Here is a 20,970-nt window from a genome sequence, read left to right on the forward strand (position 1 = left end):
CATAAATTTTGCAACACTATTTAAAAGAAATCATTAAAATAGCTTATAACATTATTCATAAATTTTTTGAACTTTTTTTTATAAGTTCTCAAAGATAACTCATGAAAACAATTTAGAATACATATAAAAATAATTTAAATTTATTTTATCTTTTATTAAAAAATAATTATGCAAGTTTTTCCATAAATATTTATTTTAATAAGCACTTGTGCTATAAGCTCTAAATAAAATATTTATCCAAACATGCCCTTACTATGCCATTGAAATCATTGAGTCAATTTGCAAGAAGTTTTATTATTGACTTTGATATTATAAAAAAAATTCTTAAAAAAACTGAAAATTTTACATATTTTTCTTTTCTACTCTTCTCTCCTAAAAGTCTTCTTTTCCTAACTCCCAAACAAAACTTTATAATCATGAAAAGATCTCTAATGAAAAAAATATATTGCATTCATCATCAGGTAAGATACTTAAACACCACAAAATTCTTGTAGTTTTAATTTTGACTTTTTACGATCTACAAATAAGACATCTTATCGAATGTGTGTCGTGTTATTGATGACGTCGGAAAAAAAAAAATCAAATTATGTGTTTTGCTCTTCTATTGCAAGTAGTGTACTTTTTTTTTCACAAAGTAAATAATGAATTTTGATACTCCATTTTGTCATTTTTTAAGAAAAAATTTAGGTTACTTTTTTTTTATAAAGAAATATCTCTATCAGAAACAGATAATCAGTTCTTAGCATCAAAGACTGAGATGCTTTAGAGTTTACAATTCGTCAGACGCTTGTTTGAGGCTTTTGATTACAGTATCCTTTGATCATCATTAGACTATCATCCTTCATTCAAAAATCAACACATTCATTGACAAAATGCATGTTCAGATTCCTTTTAATAAAATCAAATCTTTCAATAGTAAGAGGCTTGGTAAGTATATCAACCCATTGATGATTGTAGCAACCTGCCCTAAAAATTTAGATTTAGAGTCGCCACCTATTCTGAAGGGCGAATAGGAAACCCTACGCAGTATAGAGATCAGGGTAATATACTATATTCAGGTCGAGGGAAGGTGTTAGGCACCCTCAACCCTTTCCCATGGCTTTGAATCTAAGGTCAACAGTTTTATGGCTAAGAGTATTAAGGTAAGGTTTATGCTTTCGAGGGTTAAATAATTAAGGGAAATGAAACGGAAAAAATGAGATTTAGAGGGAAGGGGACTCGCCTTGTTGCCAAGTGCCTACGTACCTCCTTAGGGAGGATCAGAGTCTACGTAGTTCGGGCACAGAATTGTACGCCTTAGAATTGATTATGGAGGTGTTTGAAGGCTTTTTGAATGTCCTATCGTAGTTTTGAAATGCGAAGTTCAAAGGTATTTTGTATTACCTTATCGTAGTTTGAACATCGCAGTGTTGAAGGGATGTAAATCCGTGGTATCGTGGTTTAGTGTATTTTGAATGTTTGGGCGTACAACCCTGATTTGATATGGCACCGTTAGATGCGGTGACCAATAGATTTGGTCAGTATAGCTAACGGATTAAGGGGCATTGCTGGTTACTCAGATCGATAGATTGATCGTCGCGAGCAGCAAATTAAATATGTTTTAAATTTCATGCATTTTTTGTCTCTCGTCTAATACGACTAATAGATTTAGTCGGGTCGGGGAGAGAATTAATTGATGGTTAATGTTTTGTTCTTTTATCTCTCGTCTAATGCGACTAATAGCTTTAGTCGGGTCGAGGAGAGAATTATTCAAGAATTAATGTTCTTTGCTAAATGGGCAGTGGGATTGGGCAAACCCTAATACTCAACCTTTATAGGGTTTTTGTGATTTAATACTAATTAAAATTAATTAAATCAATTAAGTCGAATAATCGACATAATCGTATAGCACCCCTCACGCCCATCGTACTCGATGGTATCCACCTATGTTTGTTTCTATCTAAAGGGTGTATACTATGTCTATGTCTAAATGCGAATGAATGCAAAATGTAGGGAAAAGAAAGAATTGTACTCGCACGGGCCCTACCCCGCTGCCTACGTATCCTTTTCAGGAATCAGAGTTACCGTAGCTCGGCTCACGATTTTCTGTTTGTTTTGTGTTTTTTAGTTGGGCGGAGTTAACGTTCGCGCTCTTGCATAAGGGATCACCTACGATGCGTTCGAGCGGAAATAACAGTGCCCTTAGGAAGAAGAAAAAGAGATTGGTTTGTGTCTTTTAGGGTAGATGGGTGATGAACAGTTCCCAATACCGGGCCACTCACCACTTTCTTTACTTTGTTTTGAATTGAACCATTGTTAGGTGTTTTAAGTGTTTTTGGTTGTGTATTTTTTAAGGGGAATTTGTTTGCGATTTGAATCACATAAAAATGTATAATGATCGGGAAGCAGATTAGGGAATGAATCCCACTCACTTCCATCCCATTATGTAATGTTCGAGAAACAGATTAGGGAATGAATCCCACTCATTTCTCTCCCATTAATTAATGTTTGAGAAACAGATTAGGGAATGAATCCCACTCATTTCTCTCCCATTAAGTAGTGACCGAGAAACAGATTAGGGAATGAATCCCACTCGTTTCTATGCCACTAAGCGATTCAGAAACAGATTAGGGAATGAATCCCACTCATTTCTCTATCACTTCCTTAATGTGATCCGCGTCTTCCTTTTATTAAGTATTTTAAAAGTTGAAAGGAAAAAGAATGCAATGGGGAACTAATTCTAAATTCTGATCTAAGTTGTCTATACAAGTCTAAATCCTAATGTTAACATGGGATAGATTCTAAAAGAAGCATACAAGTGGTATAACAACATAGGCCTAAAATAAGGCCAAAAACTAAGCAACAAAGTCACACAACAATTACACAAAACGAACATGGAAATAGTACAAAAACGATTCAAGCATTAGTACGAAAATGAAACTAAAAAATACTACTATTTTTATGAGTTTCTAGGAAGGAGAATTCAATGGATTAATGTCAAAGTTAACCTAAAAAATCTAACAAATTTTAATGGTGATTATGATTTTTATATCGACTAAAAATTCTAAAAAAAAACTATTGTGAAAATGAACCTAAATCTACAAATTTTAATAGAGTCAGGGGGTGAAAATTAAAAAGGAGTGTGCAGTCAGGAATAGGCGCAAGGCCCAGAGTTTTTTTGTTATTGCTTCTTTAAATGCCAAAAAAGAAAAATGCACATTGGGCTAAGTAGGGGGTGCGCACAGTGAATGTGCAAGGCCCAAGATCTAATTTCATTATTCAGTTTCATTTTCATTTTCAGATCTTTTCTTAATAATAATAATAAAAAGAAAAAAGAAAAATAGAAAGGGCAATTAGGGTTGGTGATGAGCGCCGTTCCCAATCCCTTTCTCATCCTCGTTCTTTCTTCCTCAATCGCGAAACGAGACGGCGCCGGAGAAATCCTCTTCTCCGAGCGACCTTGATTCAAACAACAACAATACCTCATCCCTTCGCCTTGCGTTTCCCTCATCTTGATTCGCGTTCTCACATCAAATTCCAAACGAAGGCAAACAGATACGATAAGCCAAAAGAAGGAGAGGATCGACTTACCTAGTATGAAGATCTGGAGTGAGACGAACGAAAACGATGGAGCTTCCGGCGCAAACTCGGGCGAAATAAACGCACCGAGAAGAGAGTTCCTTCAGGTGAGCTTTGATTCTTTAACTTTTTCTCTTCGCGAATTCCTTATCCCTCTGCTTTGATTCTTCTTCTCTTCTTTCTGTTTCTTTGATTTTCTGTCGCCTTGTGTTGTTGTTGTGGTGAGATGAGAATGGAGAGTACGAGTCTGAGAGATGTATAAGAATGAGAATTCTGAGGCTTAGCTCTGTTGATTAGAGTTTCAGAGGTTGAAACTCCAACAACATTGGAAGGCGAGCTCTAGTGAGAAGGTGAGGGAATTGAGGCAATAGGTTGCATAGAGTGAGAGGAGAATGAACATGAAGATGGCGTGTGTAAGAATGTATGGAGGAGAAGAGGGATGAAGATGATTATGGAGAGAGATTGAAGATAGAGAAGGGTGAAGAATTGGTGGAGAAGATGAGGTGAAAAATGGCGTTTTGTTGAATTGTGGAGGGAGGTTCTGTTATATACAATTAGTTAGGCTGAGGGTAGAACCCACACCCTCTACATCATAGACGCCCCTTAGTTACCATCTATGCCAAATCACTAATTTGATTAACTAATGGAAACAACAATATAAATAAGAAAAACAAACGCCATAATGGCTTAGTAAAACAAACCAGTCAATGTGGGCCTATTTGTCTCCTTCACGAACCAATGAAAACCTGAGAGGTTAGATGGATCTTTTGACCCACCAATCAGAGGCAGAGAGAGAAAACGTCAGTATTGATGGACCAATGGGAATCAGAACGCGTGGCCCAAGGTTGTACTCCATGGAATGGGCGAATCACAACGTGACACGCTACAGCCGCCTGAGTCCAAAATACAGAGACGCCGGAGACGAACTCCGGTCATCTTCCCCGACCTGCAGCCTCCATAAAATGCTCGAAAATGCATCGTTTTCCATGAAACAAAAACCCATATCGACTATTTAACACCTTCCGAATCCAATGGCGTAGTTCTTCTATCCTGATTCGACCTGCATAATTATATACGAGCAACACAAAGCAACACGGTGCAATAATGGTGGACAATAATTCTCACGTAAAACCTCCGATTTAATTGCCCAGAAGCAATCCAACGGCTCATATAAACTTGATTAAACGTTAGTATGCTATAGAACACGATTGAATCATGAATTTAAAAGTTGTGAAAACTCACCAATCGGTGCAAGCTTATGCGCACCATTCTGGGCACTTTGAGGCTTCAAAACCAACTATCATGAGTTCATGGAAGGCTCAGGAAGGAGATGCTACCACTGGAATGGGGTGAACGTGGCTGTAACAAGAACTCTCGCTTGCCCTAGTTTCTTGAACTTTTGAAAGTTCTAAAACCCTATTCTATTCCTCCCTTTCGTCCCCCCATCAGCATGTGTGTGTTTTGATATATATATATATGGGCCTCTTAGGTCAACAAAAAGGGCAAGGATCATAGGTTTTTATTTTGAAGAACATTTTGCACCCATTCTTTCTACTTTTGGATCCACCTCTTATTTTATGCACATTTTTTTTCAAATGTTATTGGCCATGATTATATTTAGATTTGTCTTGAATTAATAATAAAAAAGAATGATCATTATACAATTTTCTTAGGATTTTATTTGATTTTTACTTGAAATTAAATGAATAAAAATCAAATAAAAATAAAATAATATTATAAGAATAATCATATGGGACCAATGGACCTCTCTTGGGCTTATTACTATGTGGACAATTCAAAATTATAGGCCCACTACTAAAAGATTGGATTTTGTTCACTCAGGGTTTCAGGCAAATCTCCAATTTTTGCCCAACTTGTGCAAGCTATAACTCCTTCAATTTTTATCACATGGACATGATCTGGGACTTTCTGGAAAGCTCAAAGAGTCCTCTAAATGACCTCTTTAGTTTCATCTCAATTGAAGCTTCCATGCTCAAGTTATGAGCTTTGACCCGAAAGGTGTTTTTATTGACTTTTTAAAGGAACCTGTAATGTTTTTGTCCATATCTCCTAAATGGTGCCTTTCTTGATCTCGAGCCCAACATAAAAGTTGTAGAGGATGAAATTTCCTTGAGAATAGGCTTTGGTTGGAGAATTTCTGACAAACCATGCGAGAGTTATGACCGGTCAAAGTTGAGTTGACTTTTAGTTAAAAAAAACCCTGATTTGAACTTTTGATTAGGAGATAGTAACTTGAGTTCCACCATTGAACCTTGAACCCTTGAAGATGATATAAGACGGGCAAATTTTGGGGTATGACAATGATCAACATCAATGTTTGAGGCCGTTTAACCCTAAATCTATTACACCCTTCTGAACATAATCTCTAATAAAATGATGCTTGATTTCAATGTGTTTGGTTCTTGAATGTTGATCTGGATTCTTTGTCAAATAGATAGCAGCAGTATTATCACAGAATATAGGTATACTGCTCCAAAAAATATGGTAATCCTCTAGTTGGTATTTCATCCAGAGTAGTTATGTGTAACAACTAGAAGCTGGGATGTATTTTGCTTTTGATGTGGACAAAGCAATAGTTGCTTGTCTTTTACTAGCCTAGCATATAAGATTTTCATATATGAATTGACAGCCTCCACTAGTGGATTTTCTTTCAATTTTATCCCCAGCATAGTTAGATCGCAGAATTCAACTAGCTTATAGTCTAGAGATTTCTTATAAAGCAATCATAGATTAGTTGTTCCCTTCAGATACCTAAAGATCCTCTTAACAATTGTTAAGTGAATTTCTCTAGGATTTGATTGAAACCTTGCACACAAGCATACACTGCATAAGATACAGGCCTAGAAGCTATTAGGTAAAGTAAGAAACCAATCATACCTCTATACAACTTCTAACAGACCTTGGTGTTGCTTTCCTCTTTGCTCAGATTGCAGGTTTGATGCATAAGAGTTGTCATGATTTTGTAGTCATTAGCTTAAACTTCTTCAAAAATTCCTATGTATATTTGATCTGGTGAACATATATTCCATCCTTGAATTGGTTGATTTGATTTCCAAGGAAGAACTTCATCTCTCCCATCGTGCTCATTTCAAATTCAGCCAGCATAGTCTTGGAAAATTCCCTTTAAAGAATAGCTTTACTAGAATAAAAAATAATATCAACAACATATACTTGAACAATCAATATTTCATTTTTCAGTGTCTTTTTGAATAGTGTAGTGTCTACTTAACCTTTTTTAAAACCATTTTCTAACAAAATTTCTCAATCTTTCATACCAAGCTCTAGGAGCTCGTTTGAGTCCATCAAGATATTTCTTAAGTTTAAAAATATATTCTGGATGGATAGAATCCTCAAATCCAAGAGGTTGTTTGGCATACACTTCTTCAGAAATCACACCATTTAAAAATACGCTCTTGACATCCATTTGATATAAGATAATATTATGATTAGTGCAAGGTTAAATGTTTCAAGGCTAAATGTCGTCTTTAACCTTACAACATGTGCAAAGGTTTCAGAGAAATCTATACCTTTTTGATGAATGTAGTCTTGAACTACCAATGTAGCTTTATTCCTTACCACTTCTCCTTGTTTGTTGAACTTGTTTCTGAAGACCCATTTTGTTCCAATAATGTTCTTCTGACGAGGTTTGGATACCGGATCCTAAACATTATTCCTTTGAAACTGGTTTAGCTCTTCTCGCATTGCCACAATCCATCCATCATCTGATAGTGACTTTTCAATAGAAGTGAGTTCTATCATGGAGCTAAGTCCTAGCATAGAGTGTTCCCCTCTGAATGCAGATCTTATCTTCCTAGGACTATCCTTATTTCCAATGATTAAATCTTCTTGGATGCGGAGACTTATACTTGAAGGAGCTCATGGATTGCGTTGCATCTTGAGAACCATCACGAGCTTGTTCAGTAGCTTCTTCATCTGGGTGAGCTTTAGAAGTTGGATCAACTTTTGGATATCCATCTTTTGATATTTGAACAACTTATGAGCATACAACTTCTAAGGGTTGAGCAGTTCTTGAATAATTAACCACTATAGGTTGAGAAACAATGGAGCAGCCAGTGCCAGAGGTGTCTTTATATACATGTAATTCTGCAAAATTCTCAACAAGCTTTGATATTTTAGTGTCAGGATTTTTGTCATGAACTTTGACATGTATTGACTCTTCAACATTTTTGGTATCACAATTATACACTTTAAGCGTTTAGAGTATCCCAAAAAGATACCCTTATGAACTTTGGCATCAAATTTCTTATGATAGACTTTGTTGTTCAGAATGTAACATGTACATCCAAACTGATAAAAATAAGAAATGCTTGGTTTTCTTCCCTTGAAAAGCTCATATGATGTTTTGTTCAGTATAGGTCAATATAGATTACGTTCTGAACATAACATGTTGTGTTGACAGCTTCTGCCCACAAGTACTTTGGAAAATTGTTTACATGGATCATGATTCTAGCCATTTTTGTAAAGATCTATTCTTTTTCTCTATAACTCCATTTTGCTATGGAGTTCTAGGAGAAGAGAACTCGTGGAGAATTTCAAGTTTTTGACAAAATTTTTAAATGGATCATTTTCAAATTCTCCCCCATGATCACTTATGATATTTAAGATTTTTGAATATTTTCCAGTTTGTACTTGTATGCAAAAGATGTTGAACACATCATATGATTCATCTTTGGATATAAGAAATTTAACCTAAGGCCATCTACTATAGTCATGAACTATGACCAGTTCATATTTCTTCCCAATTATTGATGCATTACTAACTGGACCAAACAAATAAATGTGAAGAAACTCTAAGGGTATGGAGGTAGAAACAATGTTCTTTGGTTTAAAATATGTTTTAGAGATTTTTCCTACTTGACAAGATCCAGAAATAGCATCTGAGTGATAATTAAGGTATGGAAAACCATTAACAAGTTTCAAGTTGTTAGGCTTAGAGATTAATCTCTAGTTAGCATGACCTAATCTTTTGTGCCAGAGGCATTTTTCAATACTCATTGATAGAAGGAAAAGCTTCACTATTTTGGTTGATTAGGATTGTTGTCTAGATAATCATCATAATCAGCGTCATCACACATCAGAAGAACTATTCATCTAAATTTGAAGTGACATCAGCAGTTCTGAAGAATGTTGAATGACTCATCAGGAAAAGGATTTACAAATGTTCTGAAGCAAAGCAACTACTCATAAATCAGAATTCCGTTCATATTCGCTTGTTGCTTCCAATTAAGAAATCAGAATGCGTCATTCAGATAGACTACTACTTTTTACTCTGAAGACTTCTTTCTGAATATGAAGAATTGTTTTTCGTGGAACATCTACGTTACTTGATCTCTTCACTTCACTCTCCACTTAAGATAACAAGTACATCTCAATTGAAGAATGATTAGAAACTTGCAAAAGAAGCAATATGATACAACAGTACATCATGTTTTCCACTTTTGTAGGACGTATTGTATGATTCTGTCTTTTGTATACTCACTATTCCCCAAGACTTTTTGGAGCCGTTGCATCAATAGGAAATTAGGAGGGTGATACCTCAATAGAAGGGAAATAGGTAAACCTGGAAGACCTCACCTTAGTGGTCATTATCTCAATAGAAAGGAGGTAGGTAAACACGTAAAACACCGCCTTAGTGAGGGTAGGGGTAGTTGTTCGTCATAGATGTTCGAAATGAGAACTACCACCTAAGTTCTACATGGCTTATGAAATTAGGATATCAACTTTTAAGTGATTCTATTTGTACCATGTTATGTAATCTTGTATCGTACATGTTTTGTGATATCATGTAGACACTATGATTATACTCAGTAACAATTATAATACTTCAATTAGTATGGTTCTAAACGCATGATTAATTGGGGTGTTACAATTTAAATAGAAAAATACCTAAGATTCTTATGGATATACAATGGTTGGGTTTTGTATCATTTCATCATTTGTAATTGTTGAAAAAATGTGATACTTTGTAGTAGAAGTTTAAAACCTTTTAGCTCACAAAAAAACATATTTGTACACCTAATCCATTATGTTACAAATTTTGACTAAAAAATTATTCATCAGACATCAATAATAGAAATTTCAACTTTGAATATATGTACACATGAGACAAAAATAAATGAATAATAATACGAAGAAGTTTTGTAGGAAAAAGCAACGGTATTAGTTTTGACTTACCATTTGAGACTAATATCATTTAACTTATCACCTCTATTGTATAAAACTCAATTTACCATCTAAGCGGATTGTGACAACGGTATTAGTTTTGACATACTAGTTTTCTTTTTTTGTTTTGAAAAAAAAAAACTTTAATGATACTAATATTCTTTAACCACATAAACTTGTTTTGAGAACCATGTTTACTTAAAACAAAACTTAAAATTAGTTTGAAAAACCAAATTTAAGCGTGTGTGTTATATATAAATCATTTTATAGTTAACTTTAAAATCTTAATCCCGCCAAATCATACTTTTATTTTATAATTAATTATACAATTGCTATTTAACATATATTTTACAAGTATATAGTTGATGTAACGCTCCAATATAATATATGTCTAGAATTGTATTGGGCAAAGTTTTAATATGGTGCATACATATAGCATCTAAATGACATCTTGAATCATGTAGAATGCAAAATACATCAAAATACAGTACATGAAATACAACATATGTCTGCACATGATACTGCAAAGATCACACAACGAAAAATAAAACATAAGCATCAGAGTCTCCAAGTCTTCAAGCCATATTGGTGTTAACTTTGTATTTCTTCGAGCTACCTTAAATAAAAACATGAGTGGGGTGATATGCTACTTAGCGAATTGTATGCTAAACCATGAGTCCACTCGGCTCTATCGGATTCCTCGAATCCTTACCGCACCACCTAATATCATACTAGCGCCTTAGGTACTAACAAGAGAACATAGCTCTTGAGACTTTTATCAGCGTATAACTATAAAGCACCTAGCCACAGATTCTTATAAATATTTAAGGAGGTTGTTAGTCAAAACAAATAGAACAAAATAATATAACCAATATATTCGGACTTTACGATTCTGTTACATGGTCATACTTGGACTATATGTTAAGAAGATTATGATTTAATGTGAGGTGGAAGGCTTGTATAAGAGTCATTATCATCTCACGTAGTGTTTCTATTTTGGTTATCGGTTGCGTCATGGAGGAGCTAAACCTAGGAAAGAAGGGACCTATTAGGTCTTAAGCAAGGGAACCCTAGGCGCCTTTTTTATTTCTTTTAGGGGTAGAGGATCTTAGTGCTGACACATTTAGTTAGGGTGTACTCGGGTTCTAAGGTTGGCTTGGAAGGTTTAGATTGCGTGTCACCTCTAATATGCTGATGATTCTCTTATATGCCAAATTGTGTTGGATGATATTGGAGTGAGGTATGCGGTTTGGAATATTGGAAAAATGCGTAAAAAATCTATCTTCTGTCACAAAAGAATGATGATTAATCATTGGATGATTTCGATTATTGGTTTGAATTGGAAGTGGGTTCATGCTCATGCCTTTATTTTTATCTTTTTTTTATTTATAATATTTAATATATTTTAATCCGCGTTTCTTTTAAAAATCGCAATTAAATTTTTTTTAGTAAAGACCAAAATGTGATAACGATGACTAATCAACACGTGGTTCAACTAGCCAAATTATTATTTTTTGGTTCAATTTTAGCATTAATTATAACAATATTTTTAATTGCTATTGGTATGCTATCTTTTTTCAATAAATGATTATTTACAAGTAAAAAATTTAATTGTTTGACCAATGACTGTAGGTACAGAAGAATATATAATGTATACATTATATTTTTTTGTAAATAATCAATGCATTAATTAAAAATATTATGATAGTAAAACCTTATCAATAATAAATTATATATAATCATGACTGAGGGGAAGAGATTAATAGAGTGTTTGGTTTGGCGTTTACAATTAAAAACGTACGTTTCAATGACATTTGTTGTGATTTTAAGAACTTAAAAGTTCTAGCTTTACCTGAATGCGCGTCTGTGGCATATTCTGTCGTGGAAACAAACACACAATAAATAGTTTTCAAAAATATATTTCTAGAAGTAAATAACATATTTATATTCTAAAATATAGTTATAATTATTGACTAAAATTCAAGTTTTCAAATTTTTGAAAAGTCCATTGTTTATAGCACATATTTTATAATTATACAAATAAATCTCATCATCTTAAAGGATAATTCTTTAATAAACAACCGCATTTTATAATACTGCTATAAATATTCTCACACACTATCTCTATGATTATATTTTCCATCAATGGCAGATAATATATTTTTACAAAGATCTCCATCCTTTGACATGTACATCAGTCACCCTCAAGAACTCTCAGAGGATCTAACCAATCCCCTCTCCAAGAGATCCAAGGGTAGACTTAAGGGCTCTAAGAACAAACCTAAACCCCTAACCATGATCATGGTAGATCCTGAAACCTTCATGGAATCAGTGGCGGATCTTCAAAAAAATATCAAGGGGTGCAGCACACACCGATTAAAAAATTATAATTAAAACTCAAAAAATCACATATAATATAATTTATTTTCTTTTATGTTTAACTATTCTATTACTAAAAAATGCACAAATAAAGTGCTTATACATTAATCACACAAAACATAGTTTTTAAACAATATTGGTAACAAAAAATCACTAATTAATTACATAACAGTTGTTTTAGATCAGAACGGGTAGGAATTTCTGAAATAAATTACTATTTTTTTTAGAATAACACATAAAGTGTTATTTTCACACATTTATGTTTAAAAAAAAATAAAAAAAGAGCCAAGTCATATTAAAACAAAAATTTAAAATAAAGAAATAATAATAAAGACTTATGATAATTTATTAATAAATAATAAGACTTTATTTTTTTATAAAAGACTTTATAAAAAGAAGAAAAAACAATACTTTTCTTTTAAAGAAAACAAGAATTTGTGTAAATTAAAGAAAACTAAATTTTTTATATTAACAAAAACAAGACTTTATAAAAATACAAGACTTTTTTTAAAAATAAAATATTCTAAGTGGTATTAATAGCTAAGATTGTTGGGTAAAAACATCTAGGCCCCTTATTAAAATCTAACTCTAATTATCATTCTATTTACCTTCAATAGCTACCTATCCTCTTTTTTTTTCTGTTTGTTTTCTGAATCAGGTTTAAAGGTTTTTATTTCTCTAGTTTCTCACGGCATTACAGTACGGTGTTTTATGGCTTTTATTCACTTAAACTTTGACCAAATTTACTTACTTCTCTATTCACATAAAAATCTTAAAAAATTGAGGGGTGCTGCGGCACCTTCCGGCTCTTCAATAGATCCGCCGTTGCATGGAATCTATTTTAATTGAAATCCCTGCTGGAAAAGATGTCGTCGAGTCGATAATGAAGATGGCATGGCATCTTCAAGCTGATATATTAGTGCTGAGAGGTTCTGGTCTTGTCTTCGAGGTTACGCTTCTCGACACGGCCTCCCTAAACTCTCCATTCACTATTAGAGGAAACTTGCAAATGACATCATTTACTGGAAGTTATTTTAATCCAAATTCTGATCGTGTCCCTTCGGAGTTCGTCCTCGGCTCTGCTTATTCTTTTACCATTTTTCTTTTTGGTAATCATGGTCAAGTATGTGGCGGAGTTGTTAGAGGAAATGTTAGGGCTTCAAGTGTTGTTCTGATTTCTTCCGCTCTTTGTAGGAAGCCAAAGTTTTATAGGGTGCCCTCTAACAAGGGAGACATGCGTGTGGTTAAAAAGGTTGATCCAAGACTTGATGGTGTTGTCGACCATAATGTTGTTGTTCCACAACATAACAACAAAAAGAACATTGCTAATGTGTCTAATGCTCTTGCACTGACAGAACCCCACTTTTACTAATAATTACTAGATATGAATTGGAATTTGGAGGATTTATCAGTTGTTGTTTTCAAAGTCTTTCATTATTTTGCAATAAAATGTGCTTAATTTTGTTATTTCTATAAAATGGTTTCTATATATAATAAAACAAGTTGTTATAAATTATTTTTCTTTTTTCGCATTGCATGTTGCATTTATATTTAAAATATATGTGCCCTCTCCTGTGTAGGATAAGAGAATACTCTATTAGTGTGAATATGTGAATAACTCGCATCGTTTAGAGAACGAACAAGCATACTAATAGTTGCTCTTACCTAATTAGGCCCTCGAGAGTTTGTGTTGCGCGATTACTACATTTTAATGATCTGCTCCACCGTTGTATGGAAATTAACAGTACCATATATATTCCTGGCTTTTTACAAGCTATGATTGTTTACATACGTTATGATGGTTACAAATTCTTACCATCATTATCATATTTGTTTTTCAGGGAATTGGCCGCATAATATCTGATAAGTAGTACGTGACTTATGACTGAGTCAGCTCCTCGTCCCTGAATTTAAGTTGATTTCATATTATGATGACATCCCCCCAACTAGGGGTGGCAAAACGGACCGCCCGCCCTGCCCCGTGCCCGTCCCGCCTTAAGCTCGTAAAAAAGGGAGCGGGGCGAGCAAGCCCGCCAAGTATAATGGACATAAAAATCATGCCCGCCCCACCAAGGTGACGAGTTGGCGGGCGGCGGGCTTGCCTGCCTATTTATTTATTTATTTATTTTTATTTCATTTTTTAAATAGAATAATATATTCTTTTTTTACCTTTCAATTAAATTTTTCACTTATTTTTTAGAACAATTTTTTATAAAGTATCTTTTAAACAAATTTTACCTAAAAAAATATTGCATATATTTACAAATGAATGTATAAAACAAAACCATGAAGAATTTGAATTACTAGAATTAACTAAAACATGGAGGACTTAAGGTGAGACGAGCTCAACGAATAGGTGAGGCGGACTTTAGCGGGCGACGGGCTTTGGTGGGACGAGCTTAGGCGGGCGACGGGTTTTGGCGGGGCGGGTGTCCCAAAATCCCAACCCAACCTGCTAATTTTTCAACCCCTACTCCCAACCATCTTATCATGGCAAGATAGTACATGCTTGTCTAGGTTGGTTTCACCCCGCCTATGACAACTCAATCCGTCTATGTAGGTTCATGATGTTCTAGAGAAGTAAAGTCTTGTTGATTTAAGGCGAGTAGGTCCATTATGGACATATTAGTTCACAATCTCTACTAAAAAGCTTAATTTAGAGAGGATAGTTTTTTGTCACAAATATACTAAAATTATGTCATAAATGTATTTAGTGAGTGATTTAGTGATGCCCTTAAATCCGTACTAAATCTGTCATAAACTATATTATTTTTCAATAAATATCAAGCCAAATATAAATTCGAAACTTATATTTCAATCATAATTAGAACTTCAATTTCAAGATCATTAGATGGAATCACTCAAGCAGAACTCTAAGTGCCAATTGTTACCTTGAAAAATAATAATATACAAATAAATTCATCTATTAACTATCTTGCAAGTTAATGATATGTTACATATATAGATTAAAACCTTACCTCAAATTATTAAATATAATGAAATACACAAAATGTAGCATAATAATTTAGGAATGAAAACTTATATATTCATAGTTCATGACATGAAAGGTTACGAAGGTATACAAATTGAATTTTGATATTCCTTTCTTTGTAAACTAAGCCATGAGATAGTTATTTTTTGCTGGACCAGTCATCTTAATCAAATGATAACACCAACTATTGAACAATAGAGTAGGATGAAAGTAAATTGAAGAAAAAAAAATTTAAATAACAAGGTTTAAAAAAAAAATTAACAAAAAAACAAGTTTTTCAAAAAATTTACCAAAGTGTCTAGGTTTTGAAGACCCCCTGGAGTATGCGCCAAATGAATTGACGCATTAGTACAAAAATTAGGAGTATGCGCCTTATGGTTTGCTGCAAATGTAGATTTTTTTTATTTATTTATTTATTTTTAACTTTTCACAAACACATATACGCCAAATGAATTGGCTAATTCAAGAAAATTTATACTAATGCGCCAAATGGTTTGGCGCATACTCTAGGGAGTCCTGCAAAACCTAGACACTTTGGTAAATTTTCTGAAAACCTTGTTTTTTATGTAATTTTTTTTATAAACATTGTTATTTAAATTTTTTCATCTAAATTGAAAGCACATACCATCACTTTCATACTCATTTTCGTGTCAGCTTCATCTTCACTAAAATCACATACCTTTTGCTTTATATTTAACCATTTCTTCATTACTACACATACTTTATTATATATATTATAGGATACTTCAGAGTTGACACTTGAGGATGCACAATTATTTGACCTCTGATATATATTTGGTTTAATATCATTTTTAGTCCTATATAATATCTCAGGGTTCATTTTGGTCTTTTATTTTAAAACAATTCCATATTAATCTCCCGAATCTTCAAAACATATAATTTTATTTCTTTTTATCATATTAGCGACCAATTTCTGACTTTTTCCGTTGCTAATTTGACAAAAAGAGTTAACATGATACTTTTTGAAGAGTTAAGGGACAAATATGAACTTTTTTAAGTTAAAGAACTGAAATGAATCATGAGAATAACATATGAGACCAAAAAAGATATTAAACCTATATATTTCTTTAACATACTCATAGATTATCTCGTTGAAAAAAACGATTAGAAATCAAGTTACTATCACAGACACCATTACTGAAACAATCAATATAGATACAAAGAAAATGCAATTAAGGATACTTGATGAAGATTATAGTTAACTCACCAAAAACATTTCTCAAATAAAAATTCATAATTTTCTTGAGTTTTCTATTGTAAAACAATAAATTATTAAGGGACAAATTGTAGAAAATCAAAGAGGTTGTTATAAGGATGATCATTAACAAAAATTTGTGATTGTAATTTTCTAAGTCTATGTATCAAAGAGAAATTACATGAATCTTCTCTCTAGTAATGGTTATTTGAAGGTGCGAGAAACACAAGAAATAGAGTTTGAAACGGGTTGTACTAAATATAATCTTTTTGCAACTCAACCACAAAGCTAACAAGTGAATAAAATAAATGAGCACAATCATCTTTTTCCTGGTTTACTGTTAACGAAGTTACTTCAATCCACTCACCAAGGTTATTTCGTCTTATCAACAAGGACTTAATCCACTATAATCAAACGATTACAAACAACCACATTAAGTTTGATTAACCTTGTTAACAAGCCTTACAAGTGCGTTGATCCTTATTGCCAAGCCACATACGACCATACTAATTGTCTGATTAACCTTGTTGACAACCCCAACAAGTTCACCTGATCCTTAATGTCAAGCTACACACAACCGCAATAAGTATGATCAACCTTGCTGACAACCTTAATAAGTTCAGCCGATCCTTATTGTCAATCCACCATGACCGCAACCCAAGTCTTTTTGAGAATTCTGACTAAACCTAGTTTCTCAAGGAACCTATCAACAACCGTTGTTACAAACATGTGTATACAGATATGCTTCTAATAAGAAGATTACACAATGTTTAAGTGCAACAACACAAAAGTGTTGATAGCAAGATATGAACATAATCTTGCTAAAAATCAAAAACTATGCAAAGAATATCTCAACAGAGTTTGTGCAACGATTTGGTGTGGTTTTGTAGAACTGATTCGTTGATTTCAAATTCTTCCAAGTCTTTCTTTTATATATGAAGAATAGATCCGTTGGAGGGTAGAATAGAAAACACAAATCCAACTATTTTGTCTCTAACAGTCATGGTGGAAATGGTAGACAACAAGTACAAATATAGTCGTCCTTACGTCATCCTATAAGAGTAGATGTCACAATGTACTTTGTACTTTTATACTCATCATCTCACGCAAGCCAGTATTGATTTTTATCTTCTATATCTTCAGAGGCTTATGATTATATGTTGATTGAAACATGTTGTAGCAGGATCATAATTTAAGTCTTCTTATCCTAAGTCATTGGAGTCTTCTGAAATTTTTCAGCAGAACCTTGTCTTCAGAGTCTTCAACATTTGGTCTTCAGAAGTAATGTCCTCAGATCTTCATAACCGTGCAGTGGGATATCTTAGTTGCTGTTGATTGTATTAATCGTGTTCTAAACTGTGCACTTCTAGAGCCGGTTGCTGTTGATTGTAGGAATTTGTGTAATAGTTTTAAAAAGGCTTCTGTTATTTATATTCCTAGGAACTTAAACTCTACTGCCCATAATCTTGTTAGTGTTGGGCATAGAGAAGGAGATTGTATGTGGTTGGGGACTTATCCCACCACGAATGTTGTTATTTCCTCTTGAGTTTAAATGAAAACTATCTTTCCATAAAAAAAAAAACTAATGGAAGCTTTTTTTATTTCACTTATTAATAATCTATAATTTCTTTTATCGTCCAATACCAAGGTTTAAATTTTGAATTTTCTTTTACTTTCTAATACCAAGGTTAAAATTCTAGCCCACTCTTTGTAATTAGTAACATTCATCTTTGGAATATTGACATTGAAGGAGTTTGTGGAATCCTTTTGATAGTAAATCACCATATGAATTTAATTCTCATTGACACTATTATGATCAACTTGAATGACGTTTTAAATGTTTTCATCGTTAGGATATTTTCACTATGATTCTCATTGGTGGATGCAATGTCATTGCAGATTTCTGATGGATACAATTGGAATTTAGTCCTTCAACGTGATTCCTACATCATAACATTGAATATATGTCTCCATAAGATATTACTTATGCACATATTTAATTGGATCATCTACCTTTAAGTTTTGCAAATAATTTCATCTCTATAGTTCTTTACTTTTTTCCTTAGTACTGTTGTAAATTGGCCCATATTATATGTTCTAATATGCTTAAATTTGTTAGAACAATTTTATCTCTTTGTAGTAGTATAGTGGCATCAAATGATTCAATAATATTATTCATTGCAAAATCTTATATAGAATATATTATAAATGAAATTTTACACAATTTTTTAGGCATTGCTCATAATCAACCGTGATCATCAAATTTGCCTACTTTATTTGCACAATTTTTTTCTCATGTGCTTTAAAATATATTGCATTTGTAACAACCATCATCAATTCTCTCGTCAAAGTACCTCCACCAATTTTTTTCTTGAAACTGGCATACATATGCCTAAGGAAGAACTTATGCTTAGTTTCAGATAATTATTTTTTTAAAAACTTGTACAAAATCCTTCAAGATTAAACAAAAAAGAGATGCGACCGTATACCTCATAATGGGCTTACTTAGTAAGTTCTATAGTTAGGGGGAGGACTCTCTCCTTGTTTGGGAGAAAGAGTTGGACTTACTTACTTAGTTCAATAGTTAGGGTGGTAAAACAAGGTCGGTTAGATGTCTACGAATGGATCTTATATCTCTTATGAGAGGTTTTTCATCGAGGATTGTATGTGCTAGGCTTTCTTATCTCTTTGGTGGTCGGCGGGGAAATTTCGTTATCCTGAGTGATTTAAGGGTTGGTTAATATTAGAGTATTCAGTAGAATAGGATTGTGTAAACAAGCCAGTCAGCTTTAGACTGACACCTGGAAGTTGTATCTAGAGTTACCTACTATTGCAGGTCACAGCTTGACTCTATATAAAGCAAGCTGTGCACCTTTCTGTAACTAACTTTCCAGAAATACAACAAACAGTTGTAACTGAAATGCAAAGTTCATCTATCTTCTCTCCTTCTAATACGATATCAGTTTAGCTTCTCGATCCATGGAATCTCCGCCAGGATCACCATCTTCCGCTCACGTTACCTCATCCACTCCGCCGGCGACGGCGGTGCTAGACGAATCTCGTCGTCTTCAGTTCGCGCTGAAGATCGCCTACAAACTAGATGAAAAGAACTTCCATCTATGGCGTCAACAAGTTGAGCCATACATCAACGCGCATAATCTCACGGATCCCGTCGTCTGTCCTCGAATCCCTTCCAAATTTCTCTCCGATGAGGATCGTCGCTCCAGTACAGTCAATCCGGTGTACACGTCGTGGCTTCAGAAGGATCAGTTGTTGTTGTCATGGCTTCAATCAAGGTTATCGAGCGAAATCATGTCCAGAGTTCTTGGTTGCGTTCACTCACATCAGCTTTGGGATCGCTTGTTCAATTACTTCCAGAAACAAACGCGCGCACGTGCAAGGCAGCTTTGCATTGAACTACGTGCTGCGACACTTGATTCACAACCGATCTCTGATTATCTATTGAAGATTCGCACGATCGTTGATGCTCTAGCTTCTATTGGAGATCCTGTTCCGGTCACGCATCACATTGATGTGATCCTTGAAGGTCTACCAAGTGAGTATGCCTCTAATGTTTCTGTTGTTGAAAGTAAATTTGGAGATATGGACTTAGATGAAGTTGAGATTCTACTTATTGCACATGAGTTGAGGTTGAATAAGTTCAAGGAACAACCTCCTCCTGATCTAGCTTCACTGAATCTTACTCATGCTCCTTCTCAAACTTCATCACCTTCACCTGATGTGTCCAAGTATGGTACCTCTGAAACTCCCCCTGCTGTTACTCCTACACCTCCACCTGAACCTGATTACTCTTCCTTCAGAGGAGGGAGATCCAATAGAGGTGGTAGAGGTGGCAGAGGTAGAGGTGGAAGAATCTCTGGAGTTTAATGTCAGGTTTGCTCTAAGGTTGGACACTCTGCTTTAAACTGTTGGCACAGGTTCAACCAACAGTTTTAGCCTCAAGTTGCCTATGCCAGCAGTCCTTATGCTCCTGCTCCTTGGTCCACTCCTCAGGTTGCTTTTGCTCAAATCCCTGCTAATGTGTGGACAAGACCAACTGCCACTGCTCAGGTTAGGCCAGCTGCTATTACCTTGACTCCTAGCACTTTTATTGCTAATGCTGCTCCAGTTCAAGCTGCTTCCACTTGGTATCCTGACTCATGTGCATCCTTCCATGTCACCAATGATGCTGCCAATCTTCAACAACAAACTCCTTGTGAGGGACATGACCAAATCTTTATAGGAAATGGTCAAGGTCTGCCAATTTCTTCTACTGGTTCTAGTAATTTTTTATCTAATTGTCAACCTCACACATCTCTTTCTCTTAAAAATCTCTTACATGTGCCTTCCATTACTAAAAACTTGATTAGTGTTAGTCAATTCTGCAAAGATAACCATGTTTACTTTCTCTTCACTGCTGACACTTGTCTTGTCAAATCTCAGGTGTCTAATGCTGTCCTTCTTGTTGGCAAAGTTGGCTCAGATGGTTTATATGAGTTTCCTCCTCTAGCTATTTCCAAGTCTGCCAAGTCTTTAGTTAGTTCTAATAATGTTGTACCTAGCATTAATGCTACTGCTATGTCTCCTTCTTTGTCAAATGTATGGCACCTAAGACTAGGCC

The 20,970-nt window shown here is 34.2% G+C and overlaps 1 protein-coding gene across 1 annotated transcript; it reads left to right on the forward strand.

Moving 5' to 3' along the window:
- Window positions 1-13,024: 13,024 nt before the first annotated feature.
- LOC131619715 (AT-hook motif nuclear-localized protein 23-like) lies at window positions 13,025-13,513 on the forward strand. The gene has a single exon (XM_058890782.1). It carries the CDS (start codon window positions 13,025-13,027, stop codon window positions 13,511-13,513), a length of 489 nt encoding a protein of 162 aa, XP_058746765.1.
- The last annotated feature ends 7,457 nt before the right edge of the window (window positions 13,514-20,970 follow it).

This window comes from Vicia villosa, linkage group LG7 (genome assembly GCF_029867415.1).
Source record: "Vicia villosa cultivar HV-30 ecotype Madison, WI linkage group LG7, Vvil1.0, whole genome shotgun sequence".
Classification (NCBI taxonomy): Eukaryota; Viridiplantae; Streptophyta; class Magnoliopsida; order Fabales; family Fabaceae; genus Vicia; species Vicia villosa.